This window comes from Pocillopora verrucosa, chromosome 3 (assembly GCF_036669915.1).
Source record: "Pocillopora verrucosa isolate sample1 chromosome 3, ASM3666991v2, whole genome shotgun sequence".
NCBI classification, from domain to species: domain Eukaryota; kingdom Metazoa; phylum Cnidaria; class Anthozoa; order Scleractinia; family Pocilloporidae; genus Pocillopora; species Pocillopora verrucosa.
The window spans coordinates 8,211,839-8,223,935 of NC_089314.1; the positions used below are offsets into that span (position 1 = coordinate 8,211,839).

Below are 12,097 nucleotides of genomic sequence, written 5' to 3' on the forward strand. Positions count from 1 at the left end.
AGTTTCTTCATCGTAAAATTAATAATTTTTTTTTTGAGGTTTGCCTCGAGAGCCTTCTTTCACGGTCTATTAAACGACTTGCTCGTGATTTGTTAGCTTCAATCAAATGCACGGTGGTTTGTGACGCGAAGCGACAAACAACAATTGCGAGTTAAACCAAAAAAGGTCTTACGATAACACAATGTGGTGTGACATATTTTAGTTGTCACTGAAACAATCGAGTTATTGTTCTGCTTACGTCGTATCAAATTAGCACTTGAATATTCTACGCGCCACCTGCTTGAGCGACTGGCCGATGTCTCGGATGCATTGACTCTACTGCTGTTGCCATTCGTTGTCCTCTCCGCCATTCCAGTCCACGAAAGATCTCATCGAAAAGGTAAACTTCAACTGCAGCGTGCTTAACTTTTGGTCTCGACTGCGTCCTCTTCTGCTCAGCTTGATTCATCATCCAGCTTCATTCTGTATGGTGATTCGTAACGATATTGGACAACATAGTGAAACAGTGGCACTTAGCAAAAACATAAGCGACGGATTCCAACTGAAAGCTGTTGAAAGATTCATCTTTAAGGGTTTATAATGCACTAAATTCATTCTTGCATTCTATTTGTAACAAAGGGTCTTTTTAAGTTGCTAACATGGGAGAGAACTGTGCAGAATTCCTTAGTATTATTGTAGCTTTCTCATTCCTTGCCCTTTTCAAATGATATGATCGGTAATCGCATTAAACAAAAGAAAACACCAATAGGTTTATCCACATTCACACAGAGAAAAGAATACAAATTGGATACTAAGAGAGGCATGCCTTAAAAAATTACACAAGAATTGGATCGATATTTTAGAAAGATCACGGTTGCTTAGAAGAAAGACTTAATGAAGTTAAGATTTTACGTAGTGTTTTCCGATCATGGTTTCTCGCAAAAATCACTGACTGTCTATTCCAAGCACTTATGAATCTATTGAACTCAGTGCTCGACAAAATGGAAATTGTTGCAAACAAACGCTGGTTTAACTGTGATGTCGTTGCGACTGATGTAAAATTACAGTGATTTTTCATATTTGCTTACACAGTCACGTAATCGTTGATGAATTAGTTATCAGCTTTCGGTTTCGTTGCTCGAACTCAGTTCGATTACTATTGAAAGACGCTAGGAAGTTTGATGTAGAACAGATCAACGACTTGAAATTCTTAAAACGCTTACCACAAACTCACTGAATTATTGTTTCAATCGGCCATTTGGATTGTTCACTTGTTTACCTCCTAAGTCACTTACAGCACCCTGCATAATTTTTATTAAGGTAGCGGACCGTAAATGCGTTCGGTGTTCGAGAGATATGTGATATAACTAAAGTTTGAGACGAGAATAAATTGTGCTATAGTGAAATGCAATTTTTGGGTCGGCTGTGCGTCGTCCTTCATGTGTAAAACATGTTATCCATGCAGACGCTTCTAGATAAATTGGCCATTGTCTACAAATGATCTGTGAAGCAAATCTGCATAATCTATCTCCGTGAATGATTATCGTTTCCTTGTAATAAACCTCTATTATTGTTAATTTTTCACAGTTTTTGGTATAAAAGGAAAGCCAAACGAAATGATTCGAGTTAACAAGTTGATAATTAGAGTTGAATACATATTTGAATGTACCGAGCGAGACCCATGAAATGCAAATCCTAGGCTTGTAATGAATTATTACCCCTTAAGAAGTAGATAAGCTTGAATTTGATGTTCCTTTTAGGTTTATACTGGTTTCTCCCGCCGGTGATGCATATATTTAATGCATGCCGTTCGGGAAATATCCAAACTGAGACGACCACGAGAGGGAACTTTTTTTGTTTTCATGGTTTACTTTTTGAAGGTGTCTATGGGTGGAAGCCTGCATGCAGAGTCAATTCATCAATTATCACAAATTATTTTCATTACCACGTTGTATATTTTTATTTCACTCAGTGAGTTTCTTCAGTGTATCTCAACATCATTTGGCTAAGAGGTGTTCCGCTGTGCCAGACGATGCGTGTTGTCTACTTATTGGTTTTAGCAGGATTTCTGGCCATTACTGGCCTTGCTTTTCTCATCGCTGGAATCGTACTCCTAAGCAAAGGTGATGCATCATGCTCCGAGGGCTCTAGCAATACATCGAATAGAAAATCTCTTAACTCAGCACCGGGTAGAAAATCTCTTAACTTAACAGAGAGATGTTCCTACTCGGAGGAGGCCATCACCAAGGGGTTGGACAAGTTCCTCCAGAAAGTACAAGACAGCTATTACAAGCTTCATCCAAATAAAATCTCTTCAAAGCCGAAAGTGTCTTCAGCAGAAATACAAGCAAAATATCGCTCTTATGACCCGTCCCCACAAAATATCAAGATTATTACAGATAAAGCACTGGCCCTTTTGGATGAAATAAATGCAATAATTTTTGAATCGCATAAATTGAAACCACGCGAAAGGAAGGCTTTGGCTCAGGTAAAGCACTATTTGCAACACATTTTTGGAACGCCGTACGATGTCAATTATTACGCGGGTGATTTTCTCCTTGGTCCAAACCTGTGGTGTTGGCAGCCCCTGTGTGATACTAGATCTGAAATGAAAAACAGTCTTTATCACTTCAAACCAAACAGCACCGAAGACTTGGAAAATTTACTGAAAAAATTCGGAGAAATCAAAGAAACATTTGTTCAATACAGGAAGAACATGGAGTATGGCGTTTTGGTCGGAATGGTACGTTCAGTTGAACAATGCAAAGCTGGTATCAACGGATTAACATCGTATTTCCGAGAAATATCAATTAAAGGGGCAAAGGGTAAGAATTTTTAATGTTAACCAAGCTTTTGATGTTATTGGGTCGTCCATTTACATATTTTAAATTTCTTCCCATGTTAACTAGGTGTCTTAGAAGAAGATTTTGTCAAACGTCTGTTGCAATATGAGTTTCTTGAGGTCCTCACGAATAATTCAGAAGAAATAAGCACGTGGGAAAAGAAGAACGGAAAGAGCGTGAACCAGTCCCTTAGAGACTCTCTCGTGGAAAACATTGGTAAACCTATTGAAGATTTCTTCACGTAAGTGTATTCATGTGCTTGGCCATAAAAGAAGTCTTTAACCGAGTGAATTTTTCTTTCTATCTAGCTATCCCATGATACAATATCCACTCCTTCCAAACTATGAGCTACATCTCGCAAGAGAGAAAGGTCAAACTTCTATCTGGCTCAGAGTGTTTGTGTGTTTGTGTTTGTTTTTTGTTTTTTCACATAGGATGATGACATGGAAACTCTGACCTCTTCAGAGTTTTACAAATGTCAGTTTGGTATAAGATCTTTTTTACACCCAGAGAATACTGTAAAAAATGGTTGTGGTTAATATTCAAAAGGTAGACAAAGTGATCGAATTTCTGAAGTGTTGATATCTGATATGATCGCCTGGAAATATAACTAATATGTATATACAAGGGGTTACATGCTGTGTGCTGTTTCCATGGACAGCTACTCTGTGTCATCCGTGAGGCTAAGTTGTGACTATTTGAAACACTGATCTCACCTCAAAAGGCGGGGGGACCAAATGGTGAGGTCGTTGGACTTGAAATCTGGTGGTCTCGGGTTCAAGTCCTCCACCCTGCTACCCACCGGATTTGTTCTTGGTCGCTCTGAGCTCAGCTCTTTCAAGCACTTTATATTCATTTGACGTATTTGTTTCTCTCTCTTTCCTGGCCCACAATGTAAACTACTTGGTCCACCAGTAATTGTGAAAGCCATTAAAGTCTATTTATTTTCATTTATTTACCTCAGTGTTTTATCTCCGTTTTAGGTATCTTAGAAAAGATCATATGCAACATTGCGTCTCCAGTAACGTGTCCAGCGGTTTGGCCACGCTTCCTCTCTCCTACGTGTATGTCAACAATACCGCTGACAAGTCAAGACCAGCAAACGGGTCTCTTCCAACAGGAGAACGGCTCAGCGGTAATGATTCTTATAAGCTACTCGTTTCATATTTTACAACAAACACCATGTCCCCAAAGGAAATTAATGATCTTGGATTCAAGATGTTAAAAGAACTTTATCCTCAGGTGGGTAGCGTAATATTAAAGTTATGAAAATTATTGTAATGATTTGCAAACATTTTTTGCTTGGTTCAAATGTGTTAAATGCTCTCCTTTTCGTCGCAGATTGTGAAAGTCTCGCCACCATCACCCCACGTGAGGTGATGATACTGACACATTAATAAGATTTCGAAAGCGTCATCGGTAATCACGTGTGAAATTTTCCTGGAATTTTTCCTGGAAAATCATCATCCACAGTTAAATTTTAGTTGAATATAAACCTCCTACCAGCTCCTACTTGGCCCTAGAGTCCTATGAGAGACTTCTGTGAAATTTCCATATGTTTTCTTGAAACATTTTCTGTGACAGCTGTTGTTTTCATGTTTTCCTTTGAAATTGGTGCGTGGCCGGCCAAAATTGATTCCCTTACGCAAACCGCACGTTTGACCGTCGTGTTGGTTCGAAGAAACTAACGCGAGTTTGACAGCAAAATCCCTATACGTGGAATTATGTTACGTGTAAAAAATGAAAATGACAAAGGGGCCAGACAATCTCGGGCGCTCGTAAGTTTGCTTTCGAAAACACAAATACAAAACGTATCGGTGTTTCCAAATTTGCGTACGATAGAGTGAATTTGTTTATACCTCACTTTCCGTTTATCAGATGAGACCAATGTTAGTGACAAGCTTGAAAAAGTAAAATATAAACGATGGGTGCAGCATCGAGGAGAGGGTGCTTGAGAACAAAAAAGGAGTGGAGGCATGGATAATATGCGATGTAATGATGAAGAATGATTGGGAAAGTCAGTGTCACTGGTGCATCACTGTTGAAGGGGGCAAGAATTAATCAAAATTTTGAGAGTGTTTCTGACGTAGCCTTTTAAAAAAAATGAACAAATATACAAATTAGAGTATTTACAATGAGACGTGGTATCATCACTTACATTTATTTCATTTATTTACTCGTAGGTCCTAGAAGTAGCACGGCTGGTAACACAACAAACTGATAACGATACAGCTAAAGAAGAGTTTAGAAAGAAGCTGAAATCGAGAGTTTCTGAGTTGAACTATCTAGAAGGGGAGTTTCCGAAGAATGAGTCTGATGAAAATGCTCATGTGTTGTGTGGTAACGTCGAAGGTGCGAAGAAATATTGTCCCACAAGATGGCGAGCGCTTCAAAACTGGTTTGATGAGGCCCACATGGTATGTGTAGAAACTCGACTATGAAATTTCACTTTTTTTCCGGTCACCTGTCTTTAGTTAAGTTCCCTCAAAGGAGGTAAGGAGGTAAGCTAACAGGGAAAAGTTAGTCTCAGCGTATTTACATTTCCTCATTCATGATTCGTGAATTTTCTTTTTATTAGGCATTGGGACTGCTGGATCCAAAGACGATTAATATGTTTCATTTCAATGGTGCAAAACACACAACGCCAAATTGTCCAATACAGCTGTCTCCCGACTTCAATCCTTCTGGAGGAGCAAATTATAATAGGGCTGGTAAAGATTGTAAAAAGAACGCGCGGTACAATATACCTTTCTTCACATCTGAGCCTGCCAACAGGTACGAAGAATGGAGTATAAACGCACACGAAGGAAGGCCTGGACATCACACGCAAGTTAGTACTCGTTGCGATTATCGATTTACTATTAATGTTAGAAAAAGTAAAAGCTAAGGCCCGTAGCCACCTCAGGCACCACCCCCACAGGAACAATAAACTCTTAGCACTGCAAGGCGTGAAAATGAGTCGATCTCAAAAACAAAGATCTAACAAAAACTCTATGACGCTTATATATGAAACAGACTACATAAACCACGACACAGACGACAAAAATTTCAAATTAAACCTTCATTTTAGACAAGGGGACTTGACACTGGAAGAAAACACATTTTCCCTTTTTAGCCCTTTAGCTCCCATCAGTGACTAAAAGAGAATTTCTCCTTACAATATCAATACAATATCAAATAGACAAGCCATGAGAATAAAGAACAATATCAATTAGGGGATTATTAGTTGATCTAGCACCAAATTCTCTGAACTAACATCACAAGAGTTATATGGCAGATAGTAAGGGGAATTACTAATGAGATCTTAATTGGGATTTAGAGGGTTAAGCGTACACTGTTAGATGCCTCGGAGTAATGGCCAAAATTATCAAAGAAACGTGGAAGAGAAAATGTAGTATAGGGGTCGAGATTATTTACCTAGTTACAAAGTCAGTAGGTTAATTTCTTCTTCCGTCACTTACTCAGGTGCAAGGTTTAGAGGAACACTTTCGGGATAGTTGTGGAGGAGTCATCAAATGGCTTGATCAAGAAACTTACTACACTGCCTTTACTGAGGGCTGGGGTCTGTACGCTGAGAACCCATTGATTGGCGAGGACACCGATGTCTATAAGGATGAGCCTTTGCAGAAATATGGAATGCTGAAATGGCAGGTTAGTATTAATAACAGATCGAGACAGACGTCATGAAATTGTCAACCGTACTCTTACTCAAATTAATCTTTTTGGGAAATTACCTCGGTTGAATGATTTTCAATCTCTGTAGACGAAAGCCACTCTGCTAAGGTGCCCATGCCTCGCACTTTAAACTAAACTGGTGTCTTCTTAATTAGCTTGGCCAAGTCTGTGAAATTTTAAAGCAACATATTTAATATGAAATTCAATGAAAAGAAAAGTAGTTGTCTGTATAATCTGTGTTTAAAAATCTCGAGAAACGAAAAACCCTTTGACTGAAACAAAGAAACAAAGGAGAGAAAAAATGAGGTTGTTCTCTTTCCTTGTAAACTTACAAAAAATTGAAGTATCTAAACGTCACCCTGCTGGCTATTGCGATTTCTAATGACAATTTTCGCACTCTAAACAAAATAGGCTGAGCGAGTGGTTGAGGGAAAGTGGAGATTATTTACTAATAATTTTCCAAAATAAGGATCACTCTAAATTGCTAGTGTGCAGGCATCCTATTTAACAACCAGTCACTAAGAGGTTTTGAAATCAGGTTTAGATGACCACAGATGAAGAACCCAAGCCCAAGCATCTGTTACTCTTTCCTTAGTTTCCTTTCGAGGGTTTAATAAACTACCCAAATGAACTTTTTCGACGACATCTGACTCTAGTATTGTCAACTAAATTGCTCCTCTACAGGTGTGGCGCGCCTTACGGTTAATTGTCGACTCGGGTCTGCACTACCAAGGATTTTCCCGCCAAAAAGCCCTAGATTTTTTCGCAGACTTCGCTTGGGATGAAAGTGGTGAGGCCTTAAGGGAGGTGACTCGTTACCAAAGCGCACCAGGCCAGGCCACTGCCTATATGATTGGCCAACAGCATATCAAGAAACTCAGAGAGTACGCGAAGGAAATGTTGGGAGATAAATTCAAACTTCGTGACTTTCACTACCATCTGCTATCCCAGGGTTCCGCGCCATTAAGTTACTTGGAGCAAAGTATCGAGACTTATGTAAAATGCGTGAAGAACGAAAATGCTTCCGGATGTTATGAAATTTTAAATCCTGCAGTGAACGACCCAGCTGCCGATGTCGATGACGATGTGGGGGATGACCTTTACGAGCCAATTAGAGGGCGTCATTATTTCTGATCAAATTCACTATCAATTATCATAGAGTATGTGAGCGTACCATAGCTTTCTTACGTGCTTAAGGACACTCAAAATAGATGTAATTCTCTGAGTAGAATTGCCTGGGTAAATATTTTTACAAGTGACGACGGGTAATTTAGAACGTTTAGCATAGCTAAACTTTACTACATACAACTACTATACATGATAGTAACTGTCATTTTGAATTACCAGACTCAGCCTTAGTGTAGTTGTCTTCTTGCATAGATACAGCCAATAGAGAATAAATGCCCGAAATCTACTACAGCACTCTTAAATGTTATTTTTTAGTGAGAAACCAATGTAATCTACAAACGTTATGCTCAGTTCTAATTTTTTTATATCTTGCATACTCGAGGCTTTTGTATACGAACTGACATAGTACGTTGTAATGTTCTTAGCAGCACTTTACATTATGTTCTGTTTCACTATCCTAACCTTGAAAGAGAGACGAATGATTATGGGTAGTTAGGCTAGGCTTGTGCACTAGAAAGTTGTATCATTATATTTTTCATAGTGACAGAACAATAGTTACATCGGCAAAAATCCGCTCTAAAGTCAAAATAAAGAAGCCATAACATCGGTTATTCTAGACGATGGAGTAATTGACGTGAAGATCTATCTTAGCAGTATTGGTACGCTATGATTAATTTTAAGCACTCCTCATTCATTTTTCTGCCCGTTTTTCGTTTGTATTTTCTGGAATGTTAAACTAAAGGAGATCTGTCACGAATAAAAATTATTATTTCTTTTACTCTTATAAAGCAGATGTAATCTCGTTGGTTTAAGTTTAATTTTGTATGATAGGTGGATTGGTCAGTGAGATACAGTCCTTAAAGCGAATTAAGTATGAGAGCGATCTTGGCAGTAATGAACACTACTTGTGCAGTGGCGAAATTAAGGCCGGAACCACATTTTTTCATCATTTATTCGTCACTACGCGGGTCTATCCCTAAGCAACGCCCTTCCGCCCCAATCTGCTGCTGTTATCCTGGGTGTTTTTTTTTTCAGGAGTCATTGAGCTGAACATTTTTTAAAATTTTATATTTTCTAAAATCATTGAAATCCTCAAGGCCTAACTAAGTCATTAAGAAAAGCTATAAAAATCATTACAATTACATAATTTTGTAGAATACGTAATAAAGAGAAGGCTACCCTGTGAATTAGCCTCAGTCATGAAGTACTTTGCAAAATAGTAAATTTTTTCACAAAAGGAAATTACTTCGTATTTATAAAATACCGTTATCGATCACAATTTTACTTCTTTCGCTGCGAAAAAAGTCAAAACAGGGCCGAGGGGACTCAAACCCGTATATTGCTTCTCACGAAGTTCCCTTTTTTTAAAAATGACCGTATTGATTTCCTCTTCATAATGTTAAACTTCGCATCTTGAGAGATGTTACAGCATCCTTTCGTTTCGTAGCCGCGACCTTCTGCTTAAAGAAGCTTAGTATGGACCTCGAATACACTTTTCCATCCTTTACTTGGAACAGAGGGGCATGATTTTTACCTTCTTCGTCAAGAATTGGGATGATGTCGGTGACTACAGCGGTATTGAGATCTCTCCTCGGATAATTGTAAGCTTCAAACACTTGGTCAACTGACTTCCCAACAGCCTCGATCACAAACTTTAGGTTTTGTTTGTTTTCTTCATTGAGAAGCAGTCCATCTCCGAATGCTGCCCACCCATCTCCTCTTTTATTTGCCACACGGAGGCCCATTTTTCCATCTTCGTCGTGCATACACTTGCTCAAGTAATGACCAAGATTGCGTGGATTAATTTCCCTTGCCAAGACATCTCTCGGTGTCCTGAAAACAGAATTTCATTTAAGCAATACTTTCTTTTCCTTTCTTCTTGTACTTTATTCAAACAAAAATCTGAAGAGGCTGTTAACAAAACCAAAACATAAACAATACCCATTACATACATAGATGACAACGAGAAATTCAATAAGAACAGCATAGCGATCACAATAATGATAATAAGAACAGTGATTTATACCGAATGTGTCCACTCGAGAAGCTGTCAGTCAGGAAATGGCAGGCAAACCCATCTAGTGATAAGGCTTCGTGTAGCAGATTCTCCTTTTCTTCAGCGTTCGTTTTATCACTCGCCTCTCTAGCTTTGTCCATTGCCAGCTTGTGACCCGTTAGATAGGCTTCTTTGGCGTAGGGAAGAAAATGGTCGTGATTAGTTTTAGCTAACTTCAACATGCGTCCGTGTTTGACCGGCAGAAACCAAATCCATTTACCCCCAGTGATTTTATCCCACAATTTATCTTTGAGGCTCTTGAGGTTACGGGTCTCATTCTCCAGTGCAGCCAAAAGTTTGTTCAACTCTGGCTGCAACTTTTCCTTTGGCTCTCGTGCCAGCGAGTTGTAAGCGTCAATAAAGCGCCTATAACGATCATCGTTAGTCTGATTTGAGGGATCGATAATCGGCTGCGTGGGTACACCATAGAAATCTCCCGCTAGTGCTATGATTTGCCCTAAAGATAACACCAAACCATTGGGAAGCTTGAGGCTGTTTAGTCTGCCCATATTTTCGGATGTGATGCAGACTTTATCCCCTATGTGCTTGTGTTCAAATGGCGCAAAATCCACTACGTCTTTTCCATGATGATAAACATCAATTGGTTTCGTCTGCTCCATGTTGACGGTGTCGTTTCTGACTAATGAGAAACAGATTGGAATTGACATATGTTTACTCAAATGTCCATTACGTCTAAAAGGTCTTGAACTGTTAAAGATAGCACATTTAACAAGTGAGACAAAACTCAAAATAAGAATACCCTATGTGGCAAGCAGAACAGTGATGACGCTAAAATAAAAGTGATATTCGTAGAATCTTACCAGCTTTAGATGAATCTACTCGTGATTTTACTGATTGAAAAGTAAAGTACAAATTAAATTTTAATCTATATCTCAGTCTTATAGAGACGCAAGTGTTCGACTTCCTGTATCAGTAAGTTCTTTAGGGGTTTCCCCGTATCTCTGAAACCGATCTGTTAATCCCTTTTTAGGCTTTAAATAACATCTCTTTTGACGTGCATGACCTACACTTGGACCAACGTTGTAAATACAAAGAGGAAAAAATGTTCCAGACTCTTCTCATTTGGCGGAAGTTGATTTCATTCGTCTTCCTTTCAGCTAAATAAACTTTAATTAAGACGCAATACATGACAAAATTTCTTCAATACGGCCGGAATAAGGCTTCAAATGCATCATATGTGAGTTATGCGCTATTTTCTGGGCGGCCGTCACCACCAAAAATACAAGGATGTCAAATAGATCAGCAAATACAAAGATGGTGTAAGGATCAGCTGCAGGATAGCATAGCTAATAAAGGAATGGCATGGCCAAATTATAGACAGTCTAGTTTTCCTTCGTGAAACAGAACACCCTAAACATGAATAGTTTAGCCAAATGAGAAACGGTCTAGTAGCCCATGTTGAGTTGGAACATAAGATTGTGAAATGGACTAGCTCAATTACGAATAGCTTAGCACTCATTAATCGTTGAGTTAAACGGCTCAGGGTAACGTCGAGTAGCACGGCGTACGCACAAACGGTGTAGCGTTGCGTCAAATGGCTCAGCGTAATTTAGAATGGTACAGCGGCACACATATGGTGTAGCGCTGCGGGAAATGGCTCAGCGTAATGTCGAATGGTACAGCGTACATAAAAACAGTGTAGCGTTGTGTGAAATGGCTCAGCGTAATGTCGAATGATACAGCGTACATGCAAACAGTGTAGCGTTGCGTGAAATGGCTTAGCATAATGTCGAATGGTACAGCGTACATACAAACAGAGTAGCGTTGCGTGAAGAGGCTTAGCATAATGTCGAATGGTACAGCGTACACACAAATGGTGTAGCGTTGCGTGAAATGGCTCAGCGTAATGTAGAATGGTACAGCGTAGACACAAATAGTGTAGCGTTAGGTCGAATAGCTTTGCAAAACATCAGACGCTCTATCTGAACATTAAATTGCTTAGTATTACTTGAAATATTTCGATGTTGTGGCGAATCGTCGTGGCGTGACGTGAAGGCTATGCCATTCCTTTATTAGCTATGCTATCCTGCAGCTGATCCTTAAGCCATCTTTGTATTTGCTGATCTATACGATATTCTTGTATTTTTGGTGGTGACGGCCGCCAAGGCATCTCGCCGAAACCACCAAAAATACAAACCGCAAATGGAACAGCGATCTGCTGGGGGTATGACGTCATCGAATGTGAAGACTGACACGAAACCATTACATGGCGTAGTATAGTCTTCACTTCGCTTTGCCGTAAAGCAGAGCCAATTTGGTAAGTTTCTCCTCTTTTTTCACTGCTGATATTGCACTTATTCGTTGTCGTTCATGAAAGCGTCAATTAAAATAGCAACGAGACTGAATTCTACCAAGATTTTCCGGCCTCCCAGTTTACCACAGTTTGCACGCGTTG

The 12,097-nt window shown here is 39.3% G+C and overlaps 2 protein-coding genes across 2 annotated transcripts; one reads left to right on the forward strand and one right to left on the reverse strand.

The window, feature by feature from the left end:
- Positions 1–236: 236 nt before the first annotated feature.
- Positions 237–8,413, forward strand: LOC131782852 (uncharacterized). Its single transcript, XM_059099582.2, has 8 exons — positions 237–379; positions 1,952–2,804; positions 2,889–3,063; positions 3,806–4,064; positions 5,006–5,239; positions 5,401–5,652; positions 6,288–6,473; positions 7,182–8,413. The coding sequence occupies exons 2-8, from the start codon at positions 2,012–2,014 to the stop codon at positions 7,629–7,631; spliced, it is 2,349 nt and encodes a 782-aa protein (XP_058955565.2). The 5' UTR covers positions 237–379; positions 1,952–2,011; the 3' UTR covers positions 7,632–8,413.
- A 377-nt stretch (positions 8,414–8,790) lies between these two features.
- On the reverse strand, positions 8,791–10,554 carry LOC136279930 (uncharacterized). The gene is made up of 3 exons (XM_066164422.1): positions 10,503–10,554; positions 9,652–10,321; positions 8,791–9,458 (listed from the first exon to the last, which is right to left on the reverse strand). Exons 2-3 carry the CDS (start codon positions 10,299–10,301, stop codon positions 9,017–9,019), a joined length of 1,092 nt encoding a protein of 363 aa, XP_066020519.1. The 5' UTR covers positions 10,302–10,321; positions 10,503–10,554; the 3' UTR covers positions 8,791–9,016.
- Positions 10,555–12,097: the final 1,543 nt, after the last annotated feature.

Coding starts and splice junctions, on each gene's coding strand:
- LOC131782852 (XM_059099582.2), top strand. CDS start 2,012: ATGCGTGTTGTCTACTTATTGGTTTTAGCAGGATTTCTGGCCATTACT. Junction 5,240..5,400: donor GGTTTGATGAGGCCCACATG/GTATGTGTAGAA, acceptor TCTTTTTATTAG/GCATTGGGACTGCTGGATCC. Junction 6,474..7,181: donor ATGGAATGCTGAAATGGCAG/GTTAGTATTAAT, acceptor GCTCCTCTACAG/GTGTGGCGCGCCTTACGGTT.
- LOC136279930 (XM_066164422.1), bottom strand. CDS start 10,301: ATGGAGCAGACGAAACCAATTGATGTTTATCATCATGGAAAAGACGTA. Junction 9,459..9,651: donor TTCTCGAGTGGACACATTCG/GTATAAATCACT, acceptor TTCTGTTTTCAG/GACACCGAGAGATGTCTTGG.